This window comes from Bombina bombina, chromosome 3 (genome assembly GCF_027579735.1).
Source record: "Bombina bombina isolate aBomBom1 chromosome 3, aBomBom1.pri, whole genome shotgun sequence".
Classification (NCBI taxonomy): domain Eukaryota; kingdom Metazoa; phylum Chordata; class Amphibia; order Anura; family Bombinatoridae; genus Bombina; species Bombina bombina.
This window is the reverse complement of record NC_069501.1, coordinates 1065057262-1065072615: the sequence shown is the minus strand read 5'-3', so window position 1 is coordinate 1065072615 and position 15354 is coordinate 1065057262. Positions and strand designations below refer to the sequence as shown.

Genomic DNA, 15354 nt, shown 5'->3' with positions numbered 1-15354 from the left:
ATTTTTTATAACAATATTTAATTTAATAAGAATAGCAGCCATTGAAATGAAACAGTATGCTTGTAGCCTGGAGGCAAAGGGCCAGTGAATTGTAAAGTGTAACTTTCTAATGCTATAGACTTGTCACATCTAATACCAACCAATTACTTACAGATTTGAATGTTGTTATCGATCTCTCCATGCATCCTATTAGAAAGAAATATTGTTAGTATATCTGAAACCATTGTACAATTACGCACATTTTACAGCTATTTACACCTACTAATTGTCATATGGGATTTCATCATTTTTGAAGATGCTGTTATATAAACAATTATAAATGGATGCTGATTTAGCATTTACATTAAATTTGAATCAGGCAATTATTGAGAAATGAATGCCTCTATGTAGCAATATATAGGTCACATGTCCGTGCCAGTTCCGCTAATGACTCTCTTTATAAGTGCTGGAGTAAAAGTAGTGAGTAACATGAAATTATTGTCATCATTGTTTCTTATATGGATTAATAATATATCTGTAAAACATTGTCTGTTTGCAGATTCACAGATTGGAATCAACTGGGCACATTAGTAAATGATGACTGATAAAATATTGCTATCCCCAACATTGATAAAAATGGTTTTATGCATTTGTTTTATGTGAGGAGTTTGGCAGACGACGCATTTGTTTTGAATGAGAGTTTTTGTATATAATGTTATGGAGAGAACTAACCTGCTTTCTTCTCCCTCCAGTAGCGTTTTATAAGTGGCTATCTCAATGTCCAGGGCCAGTTTAATATTCAGCAGCTCCTGATACTCGCGTAATTGGCCGGCCAAGTCTTGCTTAGCCTTTTGTAAAGCAGCTTCCAGCTCTGCCATTTTTGCTTTGGCATCTTTTAGAACAAGCTCACCACGCGTCTCTGCTTCACAGATGGCTGTCTCTAGTGCAGTAATCTGTAAGTATATGTATTTATTTATATACAGGATCAGTAGCCGGCCTACTCAACAAAGGATACCAAGAAAATGAAGCAAATTTGATCAAAGTTGATTAAAATTGTATTGTATGCCTTGTTTGAATCATGAAATAATTAACTTTGGTTTCATGTGTCTTTAAATTGAATTAAACAATTTTAATGATGGAGGGATCTATCTCAGCTCATTAGAAGGGGCATTTCAGTACATAAGACCATGGTGCTTCAGACCATGAAAACTGATCAGATACTTTGCTGTGAGACCCTTCAACAACGGTATTCCAGTTTGCTTCAAAACACATTTCACATCAACCAAAAGTTAACAAGCACCGGCCTTATGACCACTGCTTCTTAACAAGTCTTCTAACTCATAGGTACTGGAATTATTAATCAGGAATAAATGAAAACCCTGCTCTCAAGCAAATAGTTGCACAAGGGCTGCACGAACATTTTCTTGCGCAATGTTATATTTGGACAGATAGATGCTGCACCAGAGGCTTCATCTGAAGCATGAAAGTTTAATTTGGATTTTTATGCTAATTTACCATTTGCACTGCAAATGACCTTCATTAAAATAAATGTTTTGATGGCATTTTAAAGGGACACAAGTCAAAATTAAACTTTCATGATTCAGATAGAGCCTGCAGTTTGCAGCTTACCAATATACTTTCATTAACAAAATGTGCACAGTCTTTTTATATTTACACTTTTTGAGTCACCAGCTCCTACTGAGCATGTGCAAGAATTCACAGAATATACGTATATGCATTTGTGATTGGCTAATGGCTGTCACATGATGCAGGGGGAGTGGGAATAGAAATAACTTTGAAATTTGTCTACTACACATTTAAAGTTCAGACTAAGGGGTACATTTATCAAGCAGCGGATGCTGCAATCTACCCCCGAAGTTCCCGGCTCGCTGGAAACTTTAGTTAAAAAGTATCAATCGTAAGACCGCTGCTCCTTAACTCATCCGCCACCTCTAAGGTGGCGAACAGCAATCACCCCGATCAGATATGATCATTATGATTGACAACCCTGCTCGCGGCCTTGCAGGCGGCAGCATTGCACAAGCATTTCACCAGAAATGCTTGTGCAATGTTAAATTCCGACAGCGTATGCTACAGCGGATCATGTCCGTCCAACATTTGATAAATCTACCCCCTAGTGCTATTGCGTTGTCTTTTTATCATGCATTTGTTGATTATGCAAATCTACTGTATTTAGTGGTCATTTTTGTTAATCATTATCTATACTATATTAAAGCACAAGTATATTTATTTTATCTCCCTAATTGTGGATAAATAAATGATTGCTATAAATAACTGAGTGTATCCCCTGCTCTATGCAATTTCTTTGTAGTTGGGGGTTGATTAAAGGGCTATTTAACCCAAATTTGTTCTTTCAGGATTCAGATAGAGCATGCTAGGTAGGTTTAGTAAGGTCAGCAGCCAGGCTAGTAGGTTAATACGCTAACTAATAATGTTACTACTAGGGGGCTTCATTGCATTCTCGGACTCAGGCAGCACAATATCTTGAGCCATCCCTGGCTAAAGTTTTAAAGCTTTTCTGTTAAATGCATGTGTAAGCCTCTAAAATTAGCAGACAGCATGAATATAATGTGTAAATACAGTATGTGCCTTACCTGTTTCTTCACACTGTCAATTTCTGAGCGCAGTCTCTTGATCATGCTGTTCAGCTCCTGCATCTCATTCTTGCTTTTCTTCACACAGTCTCCGTGTTGCCCTGCTGTTTCCTTCAAATGCTGAAACTAACCATATCATAGCAGTTTCACATGGGCATATGGATATCAGCTAAAGCACAGATGCAGCTAGCATGTATTCTACTTGTGGAGTACACACAATAGTAAATGTATGTACTTTGTTAGGCCCATTGACATAAAAGTATGAAAATGCATTTATCCTATTCATGAGCATACTCAAGTATATTCAATCATTTTATAATTGTCAACATTACAATATTTACATTGGTATTTTTTAATATATTTAATGTTCATTTTACAAAAATGTACATAATAGATTTGTATGATGAAATAATTATCATGAAATATTTAGGTCCTCGTGAGAATGTTGGTATTGGGCCACATAATCACACAGAATCAGTCACACACACACTCACACATGCACACTTACACACACAAACACAGGTATGGACATATTTTAAGTTCTATATAAATAGGAAAGAGTGAAAGCAGGACAGAATTCTCAAACTGTTTATACGGGACCATTGCACAAAATGTGGGTTAGAGCCTGTGTCCAATGCAGTTGGCATTGGCACACTGACCTTTTTGTCATAGGCTGTCTCCGCTTCAGCTCTGCTCCTGGCAGCAACTTCCTCATACTGAGACCTCACTTCACTAATGAGATCGGCCAAATCCAGATCCCGGTTGTTATCCATAGACAGCACAACAGAAGTATCAGCAAGTTGTTCATGAATTTCAGCCAGTTCCTATAAACCATGCAGAGTTGTAGTATAAACAATTTTGTAAAACACACTTTTATTTAGACAACCTAGGACACAAAATCCCAGAGTAATTCTCTTAATAATTTCACCCTACAATCTCACTGCTTTTTCTCACAAAATAAGTATCAAAATACTCAAAACACTACTTACTCTGAAAAGAAAACCCATGAATTGGTAAATAACACTGATTTTAAGGTATAGTGCACTGAAAACGGCTGTATTTGAATTGCAGTGGGCGTAATAGTTAAGCTTAAACATATTTTTGAACTTTTACATAGCAGAAACCTCTCATTATTTCTATGGGAGACATCTTGCCACATGTTTATGTGCTCAAACCCGACAGGAGTACACTAATTCTTCATATACACTAACCAACATGAGTTATTTTAGGGTGCGTTATATATTTATTAAATATAAAATATTGGAGACAATAAATAATTAATGCAAATAATTATTATAGATGTACTAAAAAGTCTAAATAATCTATAGAATATATTATTTTACAATATCTATAATAATTAATAACTATTAATATTTTATTTTTAATATTTTACATAACTTATTCTTCATCTGCATGAACCCGACACCGCGTTAGACTTAAAGAGCGAAACCCGAAGAGCATTACATATATTTCACATTTCAGTGTTCTTTGCATAGAAAAATAACAATTTTTTATTGTTAAATATATATTTCTATATATGTATCTGATAATGTTAATGTAAAATATATATTTATACCTATATATCTATAGGAACTGTATGCAGCATTAAGCTTTTTTTATTACAAATATTGTGTGAATGATGTTTTAAACATATTGGTCTTTACCTTTTACTAGCAAATGTTAATATATCAGGTCAATTTATTCTCAAAATGATCTTATTAAAATCTGACAATACCTGAGTTATACGTGGGAGTGGGGTTTTAGAGGGGAGTGGAACACTCTTCGCGAGTTCAAACAATATAGGGAGTATGTTTACTTAAATGTTGGCTGTTACCTTTAAATCGTGTTTCCTGTACTATGCACTTTTATGCCTTAAAGGACAGACCTAAGAAATGTGAAGAATTTGCAAAGGTTGCCACAACAGCTACAGTATATCCCAAGTGTACTACTGGGGGATTTAGAAATCCTCTATTTATCCTTATTAATTTTCCACTTTTTATCCCTTCTACCTGTCTTCTATTTGTGGATGAAAAGAAGAACAGATTTAAAGGATTCTGATCATTTTTAGAATGAAGGATGCTATTATTATAATTAAAGGGGCACAGCAAACCACCCCAGCAGTCCTCTAGAATTACTACTGTTCAAATGGCCGTAATCTTTGAAAAAGCAAATGGTCGCACATCTGCCAGATGACATTCCGGGCATCTCATAAATGCTTAATTCTGGTCATAAGCTGGTCCGATGCACACAGGTCAATCCACTATCCACTATCTGGGTATCCTGGTGAGAAAAGTTAAACTGGTAGCAATATTTTTACTGAATTAGGAAAGAAAATTGCTCAACAGAGATAGAGGTCGGATAGTAGCTTGTCTTACGAGATGGTGCCCACCCATGGTGTAACCTCTGTACCCTGGATGTCACTGACTGGTTACCGTCCCATAGGAAAAGCTATTAAGTCCTGTCAATCCCCAGTTGAGCCTTGTTCTTTCCTTGGGCTTTGTTGTAATGATGTGATCATGTTCTAAATGATTTAAGCATTGCTTCACCTATATTTTCTACAGTTTAATTTGTAAATGTCCTCCCATTAACATATATCATAGCATAAGGTGTCCAATGCACAATATCTTGTACAACAAATGTAAAAAGTTAGCAATGTGAAAAACCAATAATTATGAAAGAAAAATGTAGGAAACATGTTTGCAAAGTGGTACATTTTTGTAATGGTAAAATATTTGCATGTCTGTTTTGTTATGCTACAGTTGTGTCACAAGATAGAACAAAAGGTACCTCAGGGGACTGGCCATGGGCATTCTGGGAGGTTCAAGAGTCATGGTTAGGATTTTCCCCCTACACTTAGATCCAGCATGAGGAATTAATAAAGGCTCTATTGCCCTTGTGACGTGTGTTATTTGCACTTGTGTCCCACTGTTTCAAAGCTGATGAAGTTGTCTTGTTTTTATTTTCTTTAACTGATTGTTTTTGCTTATGTTAGAGTGGGTCATTTTATAGAGGGAGGTTTTTCTGTGTGCCTGTTATGTAATATTTTTAAGGCATTTTGGTGTCAGGGTAGAACACCTTCTATGCACCGAGAGGTAATCGGTTATGAGATAAATGCTACCACATTGATTATGGGGTAGCTGTCGGCATTTAACATTGCACAAGCAGTTCTAGTGAATTAGCAAGGGTTGTCAATCAACCCGATCGTATGAGATCAGGCGGATTGATGTCCGCAGCCTTAGAAGAGGCGTATGAGTTAAAGGGACAGTCAAGTCCAAAAAAACCTTTCATTTTTCAAATAGGGCATGTAATTTTAAACAACTTTCCAATTTACTTTTATCAACAATTTTGCTTTGTTCTCTTGGTATTCTAGTTGAAAGCAAACCTAGGGAGGCACATATGATCATTTCTAAGCCCTTGAAGGCCGCCTCTATTTTATTTACTTTTCACAGCAGGGGAGAGCAAGCTCATGTAGGCCATATAGATAGCATTGTGATCACGCCCGTGGCTAGTGGCAGACACTGCACTAATTGGCTAAAATGCAACTATATGCAAAATAACTAAAAGTCATGTGATTAGGGGCGGTCAGAAGATGCTTAGATACAAGTTAGTCACAGAAGTAAAAAGTGTATTAATATAACAGTGTTGGTTTTGCAAAAAACTGGGGAATGGTTAATAAAGGGATTATCTATATTTTAAACAACAAAAATTCTGGTGTTAACTGTCCCTTTAAGGAGCAGTGGTCTAAAGACTGCTGCTTCTTAACTCTTGAAGGCTCAGGCGGAAACAGGGGCATTCAGGTCCATTTGACCCTTAATAAATCGGCCCCATAGTCTCCCTAAGGAGTATATGTATACCTCCTATACTGACAAGGCCCATATAGGCAAAAATGTACATCTGGGGTTAGCTGTCCAAACCCATTGTTCAAAGGAGACTCAAGTGGGTAAGACGACCCTCTGTAGGTACTATCCATAAGGGCAAACTGGTATGTTCATGCCCAGTTTCCTAGATCAAATATTGGTACTGAACCTATGTTGCAATTGTATGCAATAGTAACATTAGAACTATATGTTCTTTTAACTATATATTGTATGTACATTCTCGAGGGGATTTTTTTTATACCAAGCAGACAAATTATTATTAAGTATGAATTCTCATAATTATAGGGATTTGATATTAGACAATAATGTTGTCTACATGTTTTTCCATGGGTTTAACCTTTTCTAAACTGCTATGAAAACCTTCAGCTATTTACAGTTAACTGCACTTTTATTTCTTCAGTATGCTGTGCTATGTGTGTCTACCTGAAGACAAATAAATCGGAAGGATTAGACTCTAATCTGTTTCCCGCACCATATAATTAACTTGCATCTTTATATACTGAGTACAGATAATAGGTGTTGGATTGTATATGAAAGGGCTGATGTGATGTAACCATCCATAATAAACATAACCTTAATCTTTTTTTAACACTGTAGGTACCTTTAGTTTAAGAGGTAATAAAGACAATCATTGTTAGCCTGCTCTGCTATTTTTATTGGAGCAAAATCATGAATATTTAAAAGAATAGCATGTACCGTATCATAAAGAGCCCTTAAGAAATTGATCTCATCGATTAGAGAATCTTCCTTGGTCCCCAGTTCTGCCTTTTGCATGAACAAAACATCCACATCCTAAAAAAAAAAAAAGTAATTAAAGTCAATATTCTTCACAAATAACTAACCGTGAGTGTTTTATTGTGTGCATTCAAAAATATCATTAAAATATATGGGGTCAAATTATATGTGGAGCTCAAAAAAGCTTTCATTTGTACTCTGGTATTACTAGTCCATGATTAATATATACTGTGCATGCGGTAGTATAACGTGCGCTACAATATTTATGTTGAATAGCGCATGTGCTTTCTTTCCCTCAGATAATAGATTTCTAAGAAGGCCTGTGCTAAAATTCATATCGGATAACACTTGAGTGCTAAGCCAAAGAAAAACAGTCAGATACTCCATAGTATTTTGAAATGCAAAAGTCTTTACTTCATAGGCATCAGTACAAAACAGAGCAACGTTTCGGGGCTTTACACCCCCCCCTCAGGCTAAGCCGACAGTGATCAAAATATCCACTCAAGTAGCGGAGTATTTGGTAAAGTTCTTTTCCTATAAACCTTCCATGTTTTTGAATGTGCAATAAAAAGCGATAACAGTTAATATCTGTTTTTCAAAAGTGCTAAATGTGAAAGTGGCATTTCAAACTACGTGCAAGCTTAACACTTAACCAACAACTTGTAATACGAACTCAATAAGAAAGCATAGGGCATGCTATATGTACATCTGGTGCGTTAACATTTTGCTTTAGTTAAAATGCGTTATAACCAACCACTTTTTAATACCTAATCATGCGCTATTGTTTGTGCAAGGTCAAGCATCGCTTGTGAACCTGTCCACCTGCGATCCTGATAAATTTTTCTATCATTATTTAGACAGAGAATACAATTTTTAAAAAAACTTTCCGATTTACGTCTGTTATCAAATGTACTTTGTTCTTATGTTATTCTTTGTTGAAGAAATATCTAGGTAGGGTGCAAATGTGTGGAGCACTACATGACAGGAAATAGTCATCTAGTGCTCTTGCTAATGTATAACATTGTTGCAAAACCGCTGCTATATAGTGCTGCAGATACGTGCACACCACTGAACTTACATTCCTGATTTTCAACAAAAGATAACAAGAAAACAAATATTATTTGATAATAGAAGTAAAGAGGAAATCTTTTTAAAATTGTATGTTCTATCTGAATCACAAAAGAAACCTTTTGGGTTTTATGTCCCTTTAAGGTGGAAATAAATATACAGGTAAAGTGTAACATTTAACAGGATTAAAGGGACAGTATACACCAATTGTCATATAACTGCATGTAATAGACACTACTATGAAGAAGAATATGCACAGATACTGATCTAAAAATCCAGAATAAAACCGTTTAAAAACTTACTAAGAAGCTCCCCGTTTAGCACTGTTGATAAGGTTAGGCTGGGACACCCATTGGAAGGGGCTGATAAAACAGCAAGAACAGACACAAACAGGAGAAAGCATGGATCTGTAGACTTGAGGCTACATCTGATACTTTGGGGCTTGGTTAGGAGTGTGAAATTCAGCACAATCTCATTAAAAAATAAGCAAAACTATACATTGTTACAAAATCACTCCCAGATAGGCTTTATAAATGAATCATCTACAAAACATTTATGCAAAGGACAATCTAGTGTACATTGTCCCTTTAAGGAACAAAAAAGATAGATCTATGGTGAAGTAATAAACTTAGCAGAGGAGCAGCAAAGCAAGAGGGCTGACTTCCTTTTACTAGATAGTTTGTACACTTGACATACTGATGACTGTTAAAGGGACATTGTACACTAGATTTTTCTTTGCATAAATGTTTTGTAGATGATCCATTTATAGAGCCCTTCTGGGAGTGTTTTTGTATCAATGTATAGTTTTGCTTATTTTTTAAGAACATTGTGCTGATTTTCAGACTCCTAACCAAGCCCCACAGTGTCAAATGTATACACGCATTTACAGACTCCTGCAGGCTCCTGTTTATGTTATCTGTCTTTTCATATGCAGGGAAGGGGGATGGGCGGTATATCTGCCCTTTTTGTTTAACCAGCCCCTTTCAGTGGGTGTCCCAGCCTAACCTCATCAACAGTGCCAAACTGTGAGCTTCTAAGTAAGTTTTAAAAGGTTTTATACTGGATTTTTAGATCAGTATCTGTGCATATTCTTCTTTATAGTAGCGCCTATTACATGCAGTTATATGAAAATTAGTGTATACTGTCCCTTTAAATAAAACTTTCTTAACTTTATTTACAATTTGGTTTGATGGTCTTCATTCAGAACTGAAAAAGTCAAGCAAGTAAAGATAGAGTTTAAGTGATGAGAACCCATCTGTATTTAAAGGCAGATAATGAATCAACAAAATCAGGCAGATCAAGCAATGTATGTTATAGTATTTTTCAGTGAAACAGAGCTACTGTTAAATGTACTATAGAAGATTAAATAAATGTGAAAAAGAAAAAGATTTAGCATCTTTCTGTACTCAGACTTTACTATAAGTTACAACCACCAAAAAACACCCATGCTAAATAGTTTCTAAATTTTATCTTGAGTTTAGAAATACCCAGGGGAGGGCCCGTGTTTCTGGCGAGCCGGCAGTTCTGAGCAGGCGGGCAGACATCGCCGTAATTCAACCCGATTAAGTACGATCAGGTTGATTGATACCCCCTGTGATTGGTCGTGAATCTGCAGGGGGCGGCAATGCTAAATACGGAGAGCGTATTGCTCTCTGCATTCAGCGATGTCTGTCGGACATGATCCGCACTGTCGGATCAGGTCCGACAGACCTTTAATAAATAGGGGCCCCAATGTTTACATGTTCTTTGTTTTTTTTGCAAGTTATAGGGCAATAAGTACAAGTAGCACTTTGCTATTTCCAAACCATTTTTTTTTTTTCAAAATTAGCGATAGTTACATTGGAACACTGATATCTGTCAGAATTCCCTGAATATCCCTTGACATGTATATATATATTTTAGTACACAACCCAAAGTATTGATCTAGGCCCATTTTGGTATATTATATATGCCACCATTTTACCGCCAAATGCGATCAAATAAAAAAAAATTGTTACTTTTTTACTAACTTTTTCACAAACTTTAGGTTTCTCACTGAAATTATTTACAAACAGCTTGTGCTATTATGACAAAAATGATCCCCTTTGTTCAGAAATAGCAGACATTTATGGCTTTGGCATTACTTTTTGGTAATTAGAAGGCCACTAAATGCCGCTGCGCACCACACTTGTATTATGCCCAGCAGTGAAGGGGTTAATTAGGTAGCTTGTAGGGTTAATTTTAGCTTTAGTGTAGAGATCAGCCTCCCACCTGACACATCCCACCCCCTGATCCCTCCCTGACCCCTCTCAAACAGCTCTCTTCCCTCCCCCACCTCACAATTGTCACCGCAATCTTAAGTACTGGCAGAAAGTTTTTTGGGTTTTTTTTATATCATTTTTTTTTTATCTAGTGAAATGCTAGTGCAATGCCACCCCCTGCTCACTGGCGGCCAATCGGCCGCTAGCTGGGGCTGTCAATCATTTGGATCAGATCAGGCTGATTTCAATCCGTCACCTAAAAGGTGGCAAACAAGTTAAGCATCTGCTGCTTAATAAATGGAGCCTATTAGCTGCACATTCTAGTGACCCATTTATAAGAGTCCCTAACTGACAAAGAAGAAAACATAAGTTACAATATGGCTGCACCCACTGCTTTCTAAACACTAGCTTTACACTTATTTTTTCAAAATATATTTAATCAAGTAATACAATATCATTTTTAAAAATACATCTGGATATTATTCTCAAGCTAATCTTTGCTTCGAATACATCATTTTATATAGCAATTATTTTGTGTTTAATGTCCCTTTAAATACTATTACATCATAACATCTTACCTTTTTCAGTGTCACAAAGTCATTTTCAGCAGTTGTCCTTATATTAATTTCTTCTTCATACCTGATTGTAAAACAGATGCAGCATGTTTACACATAACAGTGAAGTTAAAATATTTCCTACATTTAAAATCCAAAGAACTGATCTAAAGTCTAATAAACTGAATTTGATCTTTCATCACAACTTTACCCTTCCTCTTTATGACAAGTTATATACAGGACATAACTGGACAATATGTAGGTGACTGGACATGATGGTTTGTGAGCCACACAATAAACCCCCTCCCCAAACAAAGCTCTTCCTTAGACCCCGCTCTTGATCCTACCATGTGTGTTTTTCACAACTAGGCAGTAATTATACCCATTGGCTGCCAGTAACACATATAAACATTAGAGATTTAACCCCTTTGCCTACCCCTCACTTTTATTATGCTCCATATCTGTAATTGCATTGAGGTATAGGAGGCATTATGCATTTAATACTCATGGAATGAAAAAAACATTTAAGTGTCCAGTATTTTTGTGAAGATTTTCCTGGACAGTCTGATAAAATATTGGACTATTCAGTTGAATACTGGACACCTGGCAGCCCTACACACAAAAGTATACCCTTTTTTGCTCCATATATTTGTGCTTTTCTAACAATTAAAAGTGTCATTGTTTAAGCACAGTTTACATTATTTTGCAGTCCATGGGCACACTACTTGAAAAGCCTCTTAAGTTTTGTGTTTATCTTATCTTGTGGTTTGTCAGAGAGATATTTAAATGAGCTACATTTCAAGGAATAAATTCCAATCTCTCTGAGGAGAACAGAAAACCTACACTTTTCAGATTTAAATTACTGGAAAAATTGGAAAAATAAGAAAAGGAAATACGTTGCAATGTTATTGTAGATTGTATAATTAAACATTTCATGAATAATATTTGATGGTTATTGTCCCTTTACTTATACTGCAAATTGTCTGAGTTGACTACAAATTACACAGTGATTGCTTATAGCTAGCACTTACTGGCCACAATTTAAAGTGATAAACATAGTCACCAGATTATGGGGCCTATTTAATATGGTGCGAGCGGACATGATCCGATATTGCGGATACGCTGTGTCGGCATTTATCATTGCACCAGCAGTTCTGGTGAACTGCTGGTGCAATTCCGCCCCCTGCAGATTCACGGCCAATTGGCCGCTTGCAGGGGGTGTCAATCAACCCGACAAGTTATGAAGCAGTGGTCTTGATAAATATGCCCCTATGTATTATTACTGTTTTATAAGTAGGTCTTTTGAAATTTAGTGCTTATTGTCTGTATGTACAGGTAGCCCTCAGTTTACGCCAGGGTTAGGTTCCAGAAGGAATGGTTGTAAATCGAAACCGTTGTAAATTGAAACCCAGTTTATAATGTAAGTCAATGGGAAGTGAGGGAGATAGGTTCCAGGCCCCTCTCAAAATTGTCATAAGTAACACCTAATACATTATTTTTAAAGCTTTGAAATGAAGACTTTAAATGCTAAACAGCATTATAAACATAATAAAATAATCACACAACACAGAATATATAATTAAACTAAGTTAAATGAACAAAAACATTTGCTAAACAGCATTATAAACCTAATAAAATAATCACAATGCAGACTTCACTTGCATTTTTCTGCAAACAGTTCTTTCTATGCATTCCAATCTGGACTGATTTATAGACAGGAAGATCTTGTTCCTTTGAAATCTCCTTGATAGCTCAGGTCTGGTTAAACTGATTAATTTCAGCTTGCTTGGCTTTGCTGTAACACAACAGATCCACCTACTGGCTATTTTAATAAATGCACTGCTTCTCAATGCTTTTCAATAGCAGTCACATGACTGAAAAAAAAGGTTGTTATTCTGAAACGGTGTAAATTGAACCGTTGTAAAACGAGGGCCACCTGTACTATGCATTTCCTGGTCATATTAATTTACCTTTTTGTATTCAGGAAATAATCCTTAAATTCTGTCATCTCCGATCAACTGATGCCTCATTTTAGAGCAGCTTGTAAAATATATATTTTCATTATAGGACTGATACGACATAGTACTTTGAAATTATTATCGTTATGTGATAAACATTGTAGTGCAAACATTACATGCTTACATTTACTAGAGTATGTAGTTTGTGAACTTCTTACTATGGAACTGTTGTGAATGTCAGGGTTGTGCAACTTCCACTGCTCTCAAATAGGACTTTTTATATGTGTTTAACCCATTTTTTTATGCAGATCTTTTTCAATGCAAAACCTTAAGGGACATTTTACTAAAAAAGTTAACTGTATTACAGATATTTTTTTTTTTTTTTTAAATGGATGTTCTTGTGCTGAATAAACCAATTTTTTTCTTTGAGAGTTATACACAAATATGTATGTTCTGTTCATTTCACTTAAAGGGAGAGGAAATCCCAAACATTTAATTCATGATTCGGATAGAACTTACAAATGTAACCAACTTTCAAATTTACTTTTAATATCAAATATGCTTCATTCTCTTGTTATTCTTTGCTGAATGAACTTCATTGCACTACTGACAGCATAGCTGAATACATCTAATTAGCCAATAACAAGAGATAAATGTGTGCAGGCACCAATTAGCATATAGCTTTTATTAGTGTAGAATATGTGCATATTCACTTTCAATAAGGGATACCAAGAGAACAAAGCAAATTGGAAAATAGAAGTGATTTTAAAATTGTCTTAAAATTGCATGCTGTATCTGATACTTGCAAGTTTAAATTTGACTTTCCTGTACCTTTAAATTTAAACATCTTTAACAATTATTTTTTCATGAAAAAACTATTTTTAATGTTTGACAGCTGCACAATGTGTTGCTGATATAAACTATGGGTTAATATTTTTTTATTTCTCTTTAACTTTTATTATGATAATGTATCTTTAATCCTATACTGATTTAAAATAAACTTTTCTGTTTCGGCTTACTTAGACTTGAATTCCTCCACTACGTGTTGCATGTGCTTCAGTTCCCCATCCAAGCGACATTTTTCATTCTTTAAACCATCACTCTGTTTATGCAGGTTGCCAATATATGCTTCAAACAATGGTTTGATGTTATCTCTTTTAGAGGCAAATTTTTGGCCCTGTTCTTGTAAAAAGGTCCATTTTGTTTCCAGAATCTGATTTTGTTGCTCCAGGAACCGAACCTAAACTCAATGAAAAAGTTAAACAGAATAACTCAATTATAAATGTCTGTTCCACAGCTATATTAGGTGTTTTATTTTTGAAAAATCAGAGGAAAGTCAATGCACACACACCGCTAAATCTTACCTTGTCAATAAAACACGCAAATTTATTGTTGAGTGATTTGATCTGCTCCTTTTCTTCTGAGCGCACCTTCTGGATATTTGGATCAATATCTACGTTAAGGGGTTGAAGAAGACTTTGGTTTATTGTAACAGACTGAATTCCACGAGGGGGACAAACAGGGTAGCAGTCTCCTCCAAATGTTTTGTTGGATCCTGGGGCTTTTCCGCTGCCTGAACTAATGGAAACTCTTTTGTGTCCACCAAAATTAAAGAGGCTGCCAGTGCCAAATTTTCCACTGTTATGATGTTTAGGGCCAACTCCTACATAATGAGATAAAGAAGAAGTGCTGAAATTCATCTTTACACCTTCAGGTCCTCTTCCAGCATTTTCTTTTCCAGATCTACCATGTGCTGATTGCCGACTTTGGCTCATTGTTTCTTTTCAAGGAAGCGTAGCAAACAAATGTGTTTGAAGCAGAGGAAGGAAATAAAAGATTTATGAGTTCACCACAAAACATGGTGCCTTTTATATGATGAAGATAAGGGGCTTGGTTGTATTGGAGAGTTAAAGATACATTTAGTACTATAATTGGTGTGGTCTGGGCTTGGCGTCACTGGCACCAGGCATTTCTTTATCACTTATTTTAATTCAGGTGTGGATTAAAAACTCCTAATAGCATCATGCAATCCTAAATTACTATGTTTATGCAGTTAATTTCATTATGAATATTATCTAATCTGCTTTATTGAGACTAAAAAAGGCCCATGCATGGTTTGTTCTCCTCCATGAAGAAGAGATTAAATTGTTTTACATGTTCATCTGTCAAGAAGTATTTTCTAAGACAAAGTGCCAACAAATACTTTGCTAAAATGAACAGACAATTTCTAAATACATTTTTCAAGCACTGTTATTTATCTAAATGTAGCTGATGTATAATGGGGTCAGTAGGGATGGACAGATGTTTTATCATGTTCTTTAAAAACA

At 35.7% G+C, this 15354-nt stretch overlaps 1 protein-coding gene across 1 annotated transcript; it reads right to left on the bottom strand.

Moving 5' to 3' along the window:
- Positions 1–566: 566 nt before the first annotated feature.
- Positions 567–14802, bottom strand: LOC128652614 (keratin, type II cytoskeletal cochleal-like). The gene is made up of 7 exons (XM_053705546.1): positions 14392–14802; positions 14047–14267; positions 11094–11154; positions 7169–7264; positions 3254–3418; positions 2595–2720; positions 567–932 (listed from the first exon to the last, which is right to left on the bottom strand). The coding sequence occupies exons 1-7, from the start codon at positions 14800–14802 to the stop codon at positions 567–569; spliced, it is 1446 nt and encodes a 481-aa protein (XP_053561521.1).
- Between the last annotated feature and the right edge of the window lie 552 nt (positions 14803–15354).

What these genes read in the sequence shown, in the direction of transcription:
- LOC128652614 (XM_053705546.1), bottom strand. Translation starts at nt 14,802, where the DNA reads ATGAGCCAAAGTCGGCAATCAGCACATGGTAGATCTGGAAAAGAAAAT. An exon ending in TTGCGTGTTTTATTGACAAG is followed by an intron (nt 14,268 to 14,391) that starts GTAAGATTTAGC and finishes CATTGAGTTTAG; the next exon opens with GTTCGGTTCCTGGAGCAACA. An exon ending in TTGACAGTGTGAAGAAACAG is followed by an intron (nt 933 to 2,594) that starts GTAAGGCACATA and finishes ATATACTTACAG; the next exon opens with ATTACTGCACTAGAGACAGC.